We start from the raw sequence: 14,400 nt of genomic DNA, 5'->3' as shown, positions 1-14,400 counted from the left end.
CGTCTGTTGCATCCCTCTGCCTGTGCACTCTCCCACCCGGCACCACGGGCCTGCAGACCACCTGCAACTCCAACATGCGGCTGCACCCGCATGTTCCCAGCAGCCCCAGGCCTGGCGTCCGGAGCAGCCAGCATCCCCACCCCTGACCAGGCCAGGCAAACCACCCACCAGCCACCTCACGGTGGCTTTTTCTTGTTTATGCATTGCTTGGTTCTTGCAGCTTCTTAACTGGTTTCTAGATTTCTGACAAAGCTTTATTGGTCCACATATTGTTGTTTATTGGTGTTTCTGTGGGGGAAACAAGGGCCTAGTCAGCTGTCTGGATGATGTCACCCAATACTGTTTAAAATGTTATTTGGCCCTCGCCGGTCTGGCTCCGCGGATAGAGACACTGCCGAGCGGGCTGCACCAGCGGGTAAAGCGCTCCACGCGCACCGGCAGACGGGCCCTGGGGAGCTCGGGCACAGACGAGGGGCTGAGGTGAAGGACTCATCCAAGCATTTGAAAGGCACGATGTACAAAGACTCAACTGTTTAGACCAGTGGTCGGCAAACTGCGGCTCGCGAGCCACACGCGGCTCTTTGGCCCCTTGAGTGTTCTAACGCCACTTCTTCAAAATAGACTCGCCCAGGCCGTGGTATTTTGTGGAAGAGCCACACTCAAGGGGCCAAAGAGCCGCGTGTGGCTCGCGAGCCGCGGTTTGCCGACCACAGGTTTAGATGGATGAAACGAAGAAGAAAAGGGTGAAGCTCTTAAGATTTTAAAGGAGTATCTCATTTGCTATTCCCTTCGAGGAGCAAAAATAAAACCTTGTGATGCCCTGACCTGTCTGGCTCATTGGATAGAGCAGGCGTCCTCAAACTACGACCCGCGGGCCACATGCGGGTGTTTTTGCCGTTTTGTTTTTTTACTTCAAAATAAGATATGTGCAGTGTGCATAGGAATTTGTTCATAGTTTTTTTAAAACTATAGTCCGGCCTTCCAACGGTCTGAGGGACAGTGAACTGGCCCCCCGTTTAAAAAGTTTGAGGACCCCTGGGATAGAGCATTGGCCTACGGACTGAACGGTCCCAGGTTCGATTCTGGTCAAGGGCATGTACCTTGGTTGCGGGCACATCCCCAGTGGGTGGTGTGCAGGAGGCAGCTGATCAATGTTTCTCTCTCATCGATGTTTCTGACTATCCCTCTCCCTTCCTCTCCGTAAAAAATCAATAAAATGTATTTTAGTAAAACCCTGTGCCTGGGAATCCCTTCGGGGCCCCAAGGCCGCCTGTCCATGCATTCACCTGTCCAAGGCCACTGGACACATGAGATCTGCAAAGGGCGAACGCTCTGGTGGACTCAGGAGCTCGGATTTACGAGGGGAAACGGGGGGTTAGAATCAGGCGTTCTCTTGACTGTCCTGCCCTCACCTTCCAATGAGGGAAATTATCCTCCTTTCAGTACCCAGGTCCCCACCCTGAGCACCTGCTGCGAGGTCCCAGGCCAAACATCTGGATCTTCTTCTTCAGGAAGTAACTTTTTTATGTGCACCTGGTTTTCTTCTTCTAGGCATTAGAGGCGGGCCAGATAGAAAACCTTTAAGATGAAGAGATTAAAGGATACGGGTAGAGATCAAAAGGAGCCCGGAGGCCGCATGTGTCTGGTAGAAAGAACTTAAAACACAAAACTGCGGAGTCTGGGAACACCATGAAAAGTAAATGTTAAGGTGCTAAAACCGAATAAGATTAACCTGAGCCATTCAATGGTCTAAGTCAGTGGTCGGCAAACCGCGGCTCGCGAGCCACATGCGGCTCTTTGGCCCCTTGAGTGTGGCTCTTCCACAAAATACCACGTGCAGGCGCACACGTACAGTGGGATTGAAACTTGGTGGCCCATGTGCAGAAGTCGGTTTTGGGCCTGGGTGAGTCTATTTTGAAGAAGTGGCGTTAGAACACTCAAGGGGCCAAAGAGCCGCGTGTGGCTCGCGAGCCTCGGTTTGCCGACCGCTGGTCTAAGTTCTCTTGTTGAATCATTCTGGATGGAGACAATAAACTGAAGGTAAAATTTCAGCCATTTTCTTTGCAGTCTGCTGAAAGCCTGTAGTAACAAGAGGATAGAACTTCTTTCCTGTCTGTAAATTTTGTAGGTTTCTGCATTTTCACAAATTTTAGCCAATTCCAGGTGCTGTCCCTGACACTGACACTTTTTATAGATTGGTCCTATTTTTTGTGCGTGTCCGATGCTCCCTTCCTCCCACGTTTTCTGTGCGTCCTTGAAAAAGTGCCCGGAGAGTGATGCACAGACACGGGCTTCTCCGGTCCTTCCTTTCCTCCTTAACGGGGCGGCTTACTGGACTGTCAGTGATCTGTCTTAAAAGAGCATCATCTTAACCCAATTTCCTTGGAGTCTTTGGCCACAAAATGAGAACTACAATTATCAAAGGTTTTTGAAATACTCTTTTCTAATATTTTTCTCATCCATTTTTATATTTTAGAACATTGTGTGGCAATTCTCATAACACAGACCTACTGAGCTGGTCTCAGTGTCTGACCAACTAACCAGACGTATGTGGCGCGCACAGATCTTCGCTCTAGATCCGGGGTTTCTTGGCTGTGGCTGCCCTGGCATCTAGGGCTGGACAGACCCTTGTTGTGGGGGTTGTCCTGTGCGCCATGGGTGTTGAGCAACCTCCCTGGTTTCTACCCCACCAGGCGGCAGCACCCCTTCCTCAAGTTGTGACGACCAAAAACATTCCAGACGCTGCCCAACGCTCCCTGGGGACAAACTGCTCATAATGGTAGCTGATAGTATGGCTAAGAAAGAAAACTCTTATTTAAATCCTGCATAACTGAGGACAAAATGCTTCAGCATGGGAAACTGAATAGGCATCTGACTCCTTTTGTAAATTTTTTTTTTTTAATTTGAGAGAGGAAAGGAGAGGGAGAGAGACAGAAACATCGATGAGAGAAAATCATTGATCGGCTGCCTCCTGGCAGAGCCCCTACTGGGGATTGAGCCCACAACCCGGGGCATGTGCCCTTGACTGGAATTGAACCTGGGACCCTTCAGTCCACAGACCAATGCTCTATCCACTGAGCCAAACCAGCCAGGGCTTGCCTCCTTTGTTAAAAGCCATTTGTGATGTTCCCAGGCAATGGAAATTTGGAGAAAAGGGATATTTCAATAACAAGTCCTATTTCCAAACGTTTACGCTCATTTTGACTAGGTGTTTGTTAAATTATAAGGTGAAGTTAAAGAGAATGATAAATTATTTCTGCATGAGAATAGTCTTAACTGAAAATATAAGAATGCTACGAAGGTGCTCTAAGTCAGCAGTCGCCAACCTTTCGGACCTCACGGACCACCGGTTGGCGACCGCTGCTCTAAGTGAATTCTTGGTAAATAATTCCTTGAAAGAAAAAAACTAAACTGAAAGGAAAATCCAAACCAGGATTGAAAGAAAACATTTATTGAATCAATACTTTCTTTTTAATATCTACAAGCCAACACTGAACTCACTTTATTCAAGAATGAACACATGTACAAGAAAAAGTGTGCTTATATTATAAAAATATGTCAATTTTATCTTTTGGGTGCTGAGCAGAAGTCATTTTAAACAAAATCAAGGCAAACTTGTTCTCTATAATGAAACTGCTATAATTTAATAACAAAATGAAAGCTAGTATACGCTCAGTATTTCTAAAGGCCAGGGATGCTGCTGCATTGGAAATGCTGAATCTGACCACCAGAGCTAACACTCCACTCTAAGCTCATTGGCACCGTTTCATGCCTAGATCACGAGAAAGCACCTGATTTACAGAATGCAGGTCACTGATAACAGAATCCATGTCGTTAGTTAAACCTTCATTCATTTTCCCTTGCTTAACAGTTATTAGCATGTATTTCAACAAAGTACTAACAGTCTATCCTATTTAATTAGCTTCAATTTCAAAATGAGATACGTTGCTATGGGGACGAAATGACCTCCAAAATTTACAACCCCACCTATGAATGTGGAGACGCTGCTCCCTCCACACTCTCAAGTATCTTCAAGCCTTCCTAAAAGATGTGTTCAAGGCTCCTCGCTTAGAATTTTTGGTAATTTTCTCCTCGATTCACTGGCACCTTCCTTAGCATGTGCCCTTGCACACAGTGTGGCCACTGTGATGCCCGTGGCCTGCACAGTGCAGCCTGCGGCCCACCATGCAGACACGCTCCAGGGCACATGGAGTATTTTGGTCCTTGGGAGAAGCAGAAAAAAATAGCAATTGGAAAAGCAAAGCAAATCCTGAGTCAGGGAAGAGGGACCATGGCTCCCTGTACTGTTGTTCCAGGCATTCTATGACAAGTATAAAAATTGTACTAAAAATTTCTAAAGTCCAGGTAGAAGTAGACTAAATGGCACCAGTGGGGCAATGTCAGGAAAATCCAGTCCGTCTTTAAAAGCGGCACACAGCCGTGTCGCTGGCAGGACACAAAGGCTCTGGCATTTTGCAGAATGCAGTCTCCACTGTGAATTAGTGAGACCAGATGAAGTATAGTTTAGAAGTTATTAAACTGCAAAATACGTATTTTTGTTACTAAGCATAAATGTTTTTCCTTGACAGATCCTCTCTGCTGGAGACTGGCACTGTGAAGGCAGAAAGCCACAGGAGCACAAGGACTGAGTATCTGGCGCCCCCTGTGGTGGGAAAGTGGGGGGGGGGGATGCTTTCATGTTTTGCTTCATAAACCTAATATTTATTCAGTTACATTTCACAAGGAGTTGGGACTAAGGGGAAGGAAATAGATAAAAAAAAAAAAAAAGAAGATGATCACTTTCAATTACCTAATTCCTTAGGGCTAAGTTTTCAATGAACCCCCATTCGCCGCAAGAAATGTTAATCTGACCACATGTAGTTAGAGCTGAACCAGACATAGGATTTACATGTTAACAGACACAAACCACCAACTGGCTAAATGCTATGCCCTAGTGGGGAAGAAGAAGCATTTACAGATTCATCTGAAATACAGTTTGTGGAAGAATAAACATATTCCGCAACCAAAGCGAAGGTTTTCTCACCAATTCCATCAAGTCACCAGACAGGTTGTTTTCAGTGGCAACTTCCAGGAGAGGCCAGGAGTTCACACACTCTACTGGACGACATGACATTAAAACAAGGACCAGCAGAGTGAGCGGAGGGAAATGAGCGGCTGCTGCCCAGAGCCCGATGGAGGCGTCACCGGACGCGCAGCCATCCTGCTCCCGCCAGGTCCTCGCTCCCAATGAATGTGAACATTCACAGCAGAATGAAGGCCTGACAAACGCAAACCTGCCTTGTACTAGAATGCTCACTGAACAGACCAAAAGTCGCATTTCTAATAAGCTACGAGTTACCATCTGTGTGACACGGGGTGACTTGGCACCACAGCTAACCTCTCTCATAGCAGCAGTATCGCCAGCCCGGGGGCTCCCACACGCAGCAGCTTCGAGCATGCAGACATCCATTCTGCTGAAGTTTCAAGTGACTAACAATGATCATTGTGCTTGTGGGTCTCATACCTTCCAAAATATACATAAATGGTGACAAGTTAACAAATAGTAGCAGGTCCTTACTTACTAATAAAATCATAAGGCAGGCGGAAAAAGAAATGTTAAAATGGGAAAAAATGCAAAACAGTGCTAGCATTCACAGAAAAGATCATGCTACAGTCAGATCCATGTTGATAAAAAATAAAGTTTAAGCCACAATCTAAGAAACTCTGTCCAGGAGTCAAAGGCATGCGGCCGGCTGAAGGAAATGCAGGATTCATCCGACAGTAGCTTCTTCGGCGGAACAGTACGTCTCACTGGAGGGTCACAACAGGATGGACAAGACGCCATCGCACTTCATTTTGTCATTGAAAAGAAAAGCAATCACACACAAAAATTAAAGAATAGTAGGAGGAGAAAACAAAGAAATTCACAATGACCTACAAAACCAAAAGAAACATCCAAGTTATTTTTACACTTTTGGGATGCATCCTTTTATAAAGTTGATAATGAAAGATTTATCAACAGCACAGTTGATAAATTTTAAATATAAAATTACTTCACATGGAATTCTGTGCAGTATCAATGCTCAAAATAATAACTTCACTCTTGTTTAAAGGACACCTGAGTTTCGTCTTGCCACCAGGCTCTTCAAGCCTCCCCAACCAGATGTCTTAATGTACTTCAAGTTCTTCACAAGGAAAAGAGGAACCTAAAATTAATATTCAAACTGCAGCAGTCCTATTACCATCACTTAACACATTGCGGACCAGTAGTTTTATTGCTAGCTTTACCCAGTGGCCAGGTAAGTTTCTATTGAACAAGTACAAAACGTTTTAAATAAATGTTAAAGGCACGCTTTAAAATTAAATATCCATTGCATTATGAAGTTATTACATTTTTTTACAAGCTACTATCTTTTTAGAGTATGATACTTTGTAAAACACTATGTAATATGAAGAGAGAATTCTCATGATCCATCCACAATGTGTTAACATTTAGGCAAGTAAAATATTTTTGCCTTTTGTTCACAATTTTTTAAAAAAGAGGGAAAACAAAATACAGCTAACCCTTGAAGAACGGAGGGATTGGGGCAGTTCCCCCACTCATCCCCCAGCACCATTGAAAATCTGTGTATAACTTTGACTTCTCCCAAAACTTAAATAATAATAGCCTACTGTTATAGCCTACAATTATAATTGACCAGAAGCCTTACCAGTAAGGTGACTGACACATAGTTTGTATATGTATTATTACACAGTGTATTCTTATAATAAAGTTAGCTAGAGAAAATACATTTACAGTATTTATTGGGGGAAAAAACCCATGTACAAGTGGAACCGCGCAGTTCAGACCCGTGTTGTTCAAGGGTCAACTGTATGCATCTTTTAACCCCGACTTAATGAAGGCTGTCTATTTGCCAGCCGGGGTCGGCCATGTCTGAGCCTGGAGTACTCACGGGAAGGGCGGGCTATCCTGCCTTCGTGTCCACGAGCTGCATCTGCACCCCCGCAGACATGCCACCCCCGTAGCCTCCCTTGGACTGCATTTGGTTCTGAATGGAGCTAACCTACAAGACAAAAGAGGACACAAGTTAGGAACTAAGGAAGTGCAACTAAGTGATTCTTGTCTCAATGTTTTGGTTCCTTTTTTTTAGAAGGGTACTTTTTTATAGTAAAAAAGCTATAAAAGATTTTTAAAGACATAAAATCTCTATATATAAAAGCCTAAGTGACCCTTACGAATGGACAACCAGCAGGTAGCTATGACGTGCAATGACCACCAGGGGGCAGATGCTCAATGCAGGAGCTGCCCCCTGTTGGTCAGTATACTCCCACAGGCAACCTCCCTCGGTCCTCCCCCCCCCCCCCCCCCCCCCCCCCCGGGCTGCCAAGTCGGCCCCGATTGCCAGCCAGGCCAAAGGACCCCACTGGGACTCTAGTTTTAGAATAAAAGAATTTTTAAAGACTTAACATTTTTCTGATTACGAGGGCAGATAGTGAGGCTAGTAACTGAAACATTTTTTTGTTACAAGTCCCTCTCCCGCTACCTTCTATACTTCGCTAATACAAAAAATCATTTTTGTAATTCATGAGGCACTTGGTAACATTCCAAAAGAAGTCAAAAGGATACAAATCAGCCTTGGCCAGTGTGGCTCAGTTGGATGGGCACAAATCCATGTTTTGGGTTCAATCCCCAGTTGGGGTGCATATGGGAGGCAACCAATTGATGCTTCCCTCTCCCTTTCTCTAAAATAATAATAAAAAAAAAAATTATACAAATTAGCCCAGCCAGTTCGGCTCAGTGGTTGAGGGTTGACCTATGACTCAAACTAGGAAGTCACGGTTCCATTCTCGGTCAGGGCACATGCCCAGGTTGTAGGCTCAATCCCCAGTAGTGCGGTGTGCAGAAGGCAGCCTACCAATGATTCTCCCACATCACTGATATTTCTCTCTTTCTCTCTGAAATCAATAAAAATATATATATTTTAGAAGTATACAAATCAGTTTTCATTTCCTCCACCTTAAATACCTTAATTTACATGCATCTCACACATATGATTATCTCAATTACTTATACTAGAATCTGAAACAAAAAGAAAACAGAAATTGGACCAACCCAAGATAATTGTAAAAGTCCATGTGGTAAAATTTACATACCTGATACAGTCTTAATATAGTCTGATAAACTAAAAAGTCTAAGAATCCAAAGATTTGGACACAAGTCCAGATTTATTTATTCCTATTGGAACTCTGGTGTACTGTATCTTCTCAGAATATCAGTCTTCTTACCGGTAAAACGGTTAACATGACAATCTCTCCTAACTACTAGTACTTTATTGGGCTACTTTCTGACGGACTGGGATATATAAATGTTGGGATATTTTCTTTCTTTGCTGAAAAAAAGCAGAGTTATTTGCACATTGTGAAGTACTCTTAGTGTGTCATTATCATTCCAATTTTACATCAACTAGAAGCAGTTTGGAAGCAAAGAATAAGAGAGTCCAGACTGCTAGCAAATGGAGCAACGAGGTGGTGATGACCGACAGTGAAGCGCCAGCACACCTGCTACAAGTGTGCTTTTTATTTGTACATTAGAAGCCCGGTGCACGAAATTCGTGTACTCGGGGGCGGGGTCCTCAGCCCGGCCTGTGCCCTCTCGCAGTCTGGGAGCCCTCGGTGGATGTCCGACTGATGGCTTAGGCCCGCTCCCCACCGGAGAGGCTCCTGCCACCACCTCTGCACTTGCCAGCAGTGAGCCCAGCTCAGGGCTTCCGGCTGAGCGGCATTTCCCCCGTGGGAACGCACTGACCACCAGGGGCAGCTCCTGCGTTGAGTGTCTGCCCCCTGGTAGTCAGTGCGTGCCATAGCAACCAGTCGTTCTGCTGCTTGGTTGATTTGCATATTAGCCTTTTATTATATAGGATGATTCCAGGTAGATTCCTTTTCCTCCAAAAATGCATTCTTCAATTTCAAACTAAAGGATGTGCACTGGATATGTTAGGGTGATGTGGACATATAGTATTTTAACACAATAGAGCTACATTATAGAAAGAGTCACAGAATCCTTTTCTAGCAAGAAGTTAGTATGAAAGGCAGTCTTGGGATGAACAGTGTGTTTAGGGGAAAAAACAACTACAAGTCACTGACCATCCAATAATCAGTGTGACTGATCCACACACACCAAGCCTAGGCCCTAATTCCAGCTGCTCAGGTTTTGGGATGGACAAACCTGAGAGGAAACACTTCCTTGGATAAACAGCATGTCTATAGTTTTGCCTTATCTGCACTATTATTGCCCAGGAGAACGGAACTTTCTCATGGACTCAGGCTTCTACAAGTTAGAACTGTCGCTGATAGTTCAGGAAATGGATTTCACAATACTCAGCCTGCAGTGAGAACGGAGCTGGGGGGGAGTGCTGGGCTGTGGGGGCGGCCTATGGCTTTAAAGACGGCAGCAAGCTAGTATGAGCAATGGCTACAAGAGGCTTATCTAGGTCTAAAGAGCTAAAATACTTCATGAAAAACCCACTTCAGTGAGCAGAGAAGGCTGCCCGGAGACTGCAGAGCCTCCCTGAGGCTGCTGACCCTGCGCCTCAGCTGAAGAGGCGGACCAGGAAGCTCCGCACGGACAGACCCCAGCGCTGCCCGCGACAGGGCAAGCGGCAGGGCGACAGGGACAAGCTCTTCGTGGAGACCAAATGCAGATGGGCGTCCTGAAGGCCATGCTGAACTGTGCGTAAACAAGATTCAAAAGCAAATACCACAAACTAAACATTGAATGTGTCTTATGTAGAGTTTAAAACCTGAAGTGGTGAAGACATTTGTAGGTAAGAAATTAAAATTCATCACATATAATAAGTTTCAAACCATGCGTTCTATTAACAAGTCAGAGGTTCCCCTTTGGTGTCTTCACACACGTTGACCTGAGAAACAAAGCCGCTGATGACACGTGGGCGGCAGCCGAGTGACAGAGCCCTTTCCTACCCACCTGCCACAGACAAGCTGCTTCCTTTCACAGAAGATACACATCATCCCTGTGCTTACCTAGTAACTGAACCGCCAGGCTTGTTTGCTGTATCCAGGACACTCACCTACCTATTTTAAAACTCTGTTCTCTTGTTAAGCCTTTTGTTAACGCTGTCCAGTGAATGAGTGTATACACATAATTCTGTGTTTATAAAAGCCTACTGACTTTCCGGGTCTAAATGCTTTAAAGATCATTTAGACATCTGTTGACCCTCGATAGTGGCTTGTCTCAGGGCAAAAGTGAGGCAGAGCCCTGATTTAAAAACTCCCTCATTTGGTGGCGCATCTATTATCCTGCACTGTTTTTCTCGCAGATAAAATTAAGGAATAAGAGAGTTCAGCTGATTAAATCGAAATTCTATTCTGAAATTCACTGAAATCTCTAGAAAAGACAGCCAAAAGATCTTTTATTTTTACTTCTGATTCTTCCTAGCTTGTTGCCAAATCCTTTAAAGTTCATATTCAGTTATGAAGAACTTAGTACTGGAAACAGAATGAAGTACGTGGCAAATTAGGTGAGATTGATTTTTGATTGGTCACTTTATTCTCTTCTGACATTATGTGTTCATATTCGATGTCTACAAAGGCATCTAGTGTAACATTAAAAGCATACACCTGTGTCTCAAGGCCTCATCTGCACGTTCCACCAACGTACTTACTGAATTCATTCCACTGAACAGGTCTCCTGATCCTACATGAGCTGTGTGTACGAAGTTTGTTGGTTCTCCAATCATACTTCGGTCAATCCGACGACGCCTTTTCTAAAATATGAGAAAAAAAAAATGATCTTATTACCAAAAAACTTATTTTGATGGATATACATACTATGGATGAATGGCTCTGTTTAATAATACAATAATACAATAAATTTGCCCAGGAGCAAATCTGGTTGGAGCTCAGTTGGTTGGAGCATCATCCCATACTGGAAAGGTTGTGGGTTCAATTCCTGGTCGAGGTGCATAAGGGAAGCAACTGATCAATGTTTCTCACATCAATGTTTCTCTCTCTCCCTCCCTGTCCCTTCCTCTCTCTCTCTAAAATCAATTTTAAAAATGTCCTCGGGTGAGGATTAAAAAAAAAAAGTTGCCCAGGACACAAAAATACCTGAATCTTGGACTACCACAACTACTTAAAATGATTAGTGAAGCAAAATAATAGGTTATTTAGAACTTTAAAAAGATGACTTGGTCTAGCTTTGGCCATCGCCACATTAATATAATAAACATTTAAGTTTTATTCTATTTTTTAAAAAGTGAGACACATAAAAAATTATCACTAACCATTGTTAGCAAATACATTGCGGTTTGAATACAACATTCTGTATTGTACTCATTCTGAGTACAACTTTTCAGGGATGTTGAAACAGTCCCAAGTTTTCCATGACTAGAGATACTGTGACCTAACTGGGAGGGGCCACTGGCATTGCTGGCTTAGTGTCCTAATACCAGCTCGGCTCATCCCTTTCAACGGTATCCTCCTGAAATTGCAGTTTGCCTCAAAACTAAGACAAGTTATGCATGAACTTGTTGGATTGGGTTGCCTTTGAACATATATATGTCTGTATCCACTGAAATGCTGGTAGGATCTGACAGATCCTAAACACGTATCGCAACAGACCCAGGTGACAGCTTCTCAGGATTCGCATGCGAATGAATGAAATGTTTCACAAAACCACAAAAGCAGAAAGTTCACGCATTAATTTTAGAAGCCAGTATGCACTGTTTACTGTCCTCTCGCTTTTGCTGCTGCAGATCAGATTCCCAAGATGGTGTCTGCTGACTGCACGTTTCCCAAAGCCTTCCTGATGTGCGCAGGCCGCCGGCTCAGCCCGAGGCCTTTCGCAGAGTAAGACCTACTCCGGGCCACGGGGGTTCTGGCCATCCCTGGCTCTGTGAACACACAGCAGCAGCGTTTCCTGCGGAAGGGTGTCTGGAGCTTAGCCCACATCTCCATGGTCAGGGCTTTTTCTAAACGTTGAGTCACTGCAGGAAGATGCTGGGAGAGAAGTCACCCTGGTGCGCTCACGCCACCACCCATCTCACCCTGAAACGTTTCTTCAAAGAATTAATGAGTGGATACGATTGTGAACTGACACACTTGTGAAAGAGCAGTATTAAAATAACACTCTATTGGGTCACAGGCTAAGTCTCTCCAAATTCAAGAAGATTGAAATCATATCAAGCATCTTCTCAGACCACAATGACATAATATTAGAAATAAACTACAATAAAAACAATAAAAAAAATTCAAACACTTGGGAGCTGAATAACATGCTATTAAACAATGACTGGGGTACCAAAGAGATCAAAGAAGAAATTAAAATAACATTCTCAATACTGAGGATGTTCAAAAGCAGATGACTAAACACTGATTCAGGAGACTACTCTCATACTGAAAGGCAAAGGCCAGATTTCAACTTGTACCATAATGATTACGTTAGGTAATTAATTTATGAACCTGAAATAGTATTTTTAAACTTGACCTTTACTGAGTTGAGAGTGAGACCTTTCCTTCAGTGTTGGAAGGTTGTTCATGCTCTCTAATCACACCGGCTTTAAGGTATAAAATTGGGAGCTTCCAGTCCTTCCTTCCCAAAGGCTAGAAGGAGCACAGCTCTTAAAGCAAGGCAATGATCAAAATGGTTTTAAAAGGCTCACCCAGCCGGTGTGGCTCAGTTGGCTGAGCGTCATCCCATATACCAGGAGGTGCCGGGTTTGATTCCTGGTCAGGGCACATGCCAGGTTCGGGCTCGATCCCTAAAACAGGAGGCAGCCAATTGATGCTCTCTCGTCAATGTTTCTATCTCTCCCTCTTCCTTCCTCTCTCGGAAATCAATAAAAACGTATTTCTTTTTTTAGAAGCCTCCTCCATGAGTTACAGGTGGGCAGCAGGTTGGAGGGGCCAAAAGAAATTATAATGTTGGTGAAAAAGATTAGATTCAACTAATAGCAGAGATGGAAAGAGGTGGATAGAGTCAAGAGGTGTTCAGTAGATAAAATTGACAGCACTTGGCTGTTGCTGGACTTGGGACCGGAAGGAAGGGTAGGGCAGGGAGCCACAGTCTCAGATCTGAGGAGCACATGCAGCTCCCGGTTAGGTCATCCTGGAAGGGGACCAGGCTCTAAGAAGATGAGAGGCTCAGTCTCAGACACACTGAGTTTCAGGGATCAGTGAGGCACCCAGAGGGCCAGTGGATATATGGACACACAATTCTGCAAAAGGCGAACCTGGAGGTGAGGCACCGAGAGTCACAGCGTACTAAAGCTGTAGTGAATGACTGCCTAGGACACACACCGAGGCGCCCAGGCAAGGCTGGACAGAGGGAAATAAACCATCACAGAGGCCAAAAGCAACATCCTGACGTGAGGAGGAAAGCCAGGTGCGTCTTCTGGAAGTGTCATGAGGGAGAAGGCAACCTCAGTGCGTGTAAGAGGAGCAGAGACAGCAGAGGGGCCGGGAGTGTCCAGGAGGTGGGGAGATGCAGAGATCAGACACCAGAGAGAAGTCTGACGTCTGGACGGGGAGAAGCAAGACGGTGGGAGCTGAAGGGAGAAGAGGAAATGAGGTCAGATTGAAAGTTTTCCTTGAAGATGAGAAAGACTTGATTATGCTTAATTTCTGATGAGGTAGATCCAATAAAAGAGGAGACTGAAGGTAAAGAAAACGAAAGGGTGAGCAGCATTATAATGTGACAGAGAAGGCTGAAAGGATGGGACCCAGGCGGGCCAAGGTGTTCCCCTAGGGCAAACTGCGGCTCGCAAGCCACATGCGGCTCTTTGGCCCCTTGAGTGTGGGCTCTTCCACAAAATACCATGGCCTGGGCGAGTCTATTTTGAAGAAGTGGCATTAGAAGAAGTTTAAGTTTAAAAATTTGGTTCTCGGGGAGAGGAACCAAGATGGCGGCAAAGTTAAACAACTAAACTGCCGCCTTGCACAACAATTTCAAAAATACAACTAAAAAACAAAATGTCTACCACCCAGAACCACGGGAAAGCTGGCTGAGTGGTAGATTTACAACTAAGAAGAGAAGGGAGTGCAAACGCTGGAGAGCTGAGGTACGGAGGTGCGCGAAGCGGGCTGGCGGCGGGCGACTGGGCGCGCGGCTTTTCTTCAAACCGAAGGGAGACAAACTCCCGATCACTCTGAACTCGTTTCTGGGGACACGCGGGGGACCCAGACGCCTACGGGGAGAAGCTGGACTCTCGGCCATTGGTCGGAGAGTGAGAGTGACTTTTCTGCAGAGGTGCACCCAGCAATCAGGGTTTGCTGCGCTGGAGCGCGGGACACGGGGACTTGGAAATGCAGAAAGGCAGAGACGGCTGAAGGCAGCCATGGCCGTTGGCCACGCCCCAGACTAGTGACGCCCTGAGACCCGGC

General features: G+C 45.0%; 1 protein-coding gene across 3 annotated transcripts in view; it reads right to left on the bottom strand.

Annotated features, from left to right (window-relative positions):
- Positions 1-3,430: 3,430 nt before the first annotated feature.
- Positions 3,431-14,400, bottom strand: part of CDC42SE2 (CDC42 small effector 2) — a 99,911-nt gene continuing 88,941 nt past the window's right edge. For all 3 annotated transcript variants that reach the window (XM_079771759.1, XM_079771758.1, XM_079771757.1), the window contains exons 4-6: positions 10,683-10,784; positions 6,954-7,064; positions 3,431-5,849 (exon numbers count right to left, since the gene is read on the bottom strand). In XM_079771759.1, the coding sequence (XP_079627885.1) occupies positions 6,966-7,064; positions 10,683-10,784 (201 nt within the window). In that variant the 3' untranslated portion in view covers positions 3,431-5,849; positions 6,954-6,965. The remainder of the gene's footprint in view (positions 5,850-6,953; positions 7,065-10,682; positions 10,785-14,400) is intronic.

The sequence above is a fragment of the Cnephaeus nilssonii genome (genome assembly GCF_951640355.1).
Source record: "Cnephaeus nilssonii genome assembly, chromosome: 5".
Classification (NCBI taxonomy): domain Eukaryota; kingdom Metazoa; phylum Chordata; class Mammalia; order Chiroptera; family Vespertilionidae; genus Cnephaeus; species Cnephaeus nilssonii.
Note: the sequence above shows the minus strand (reverse complement) of the source record. Positions and strands in the feature narration are given on the sequence as shown.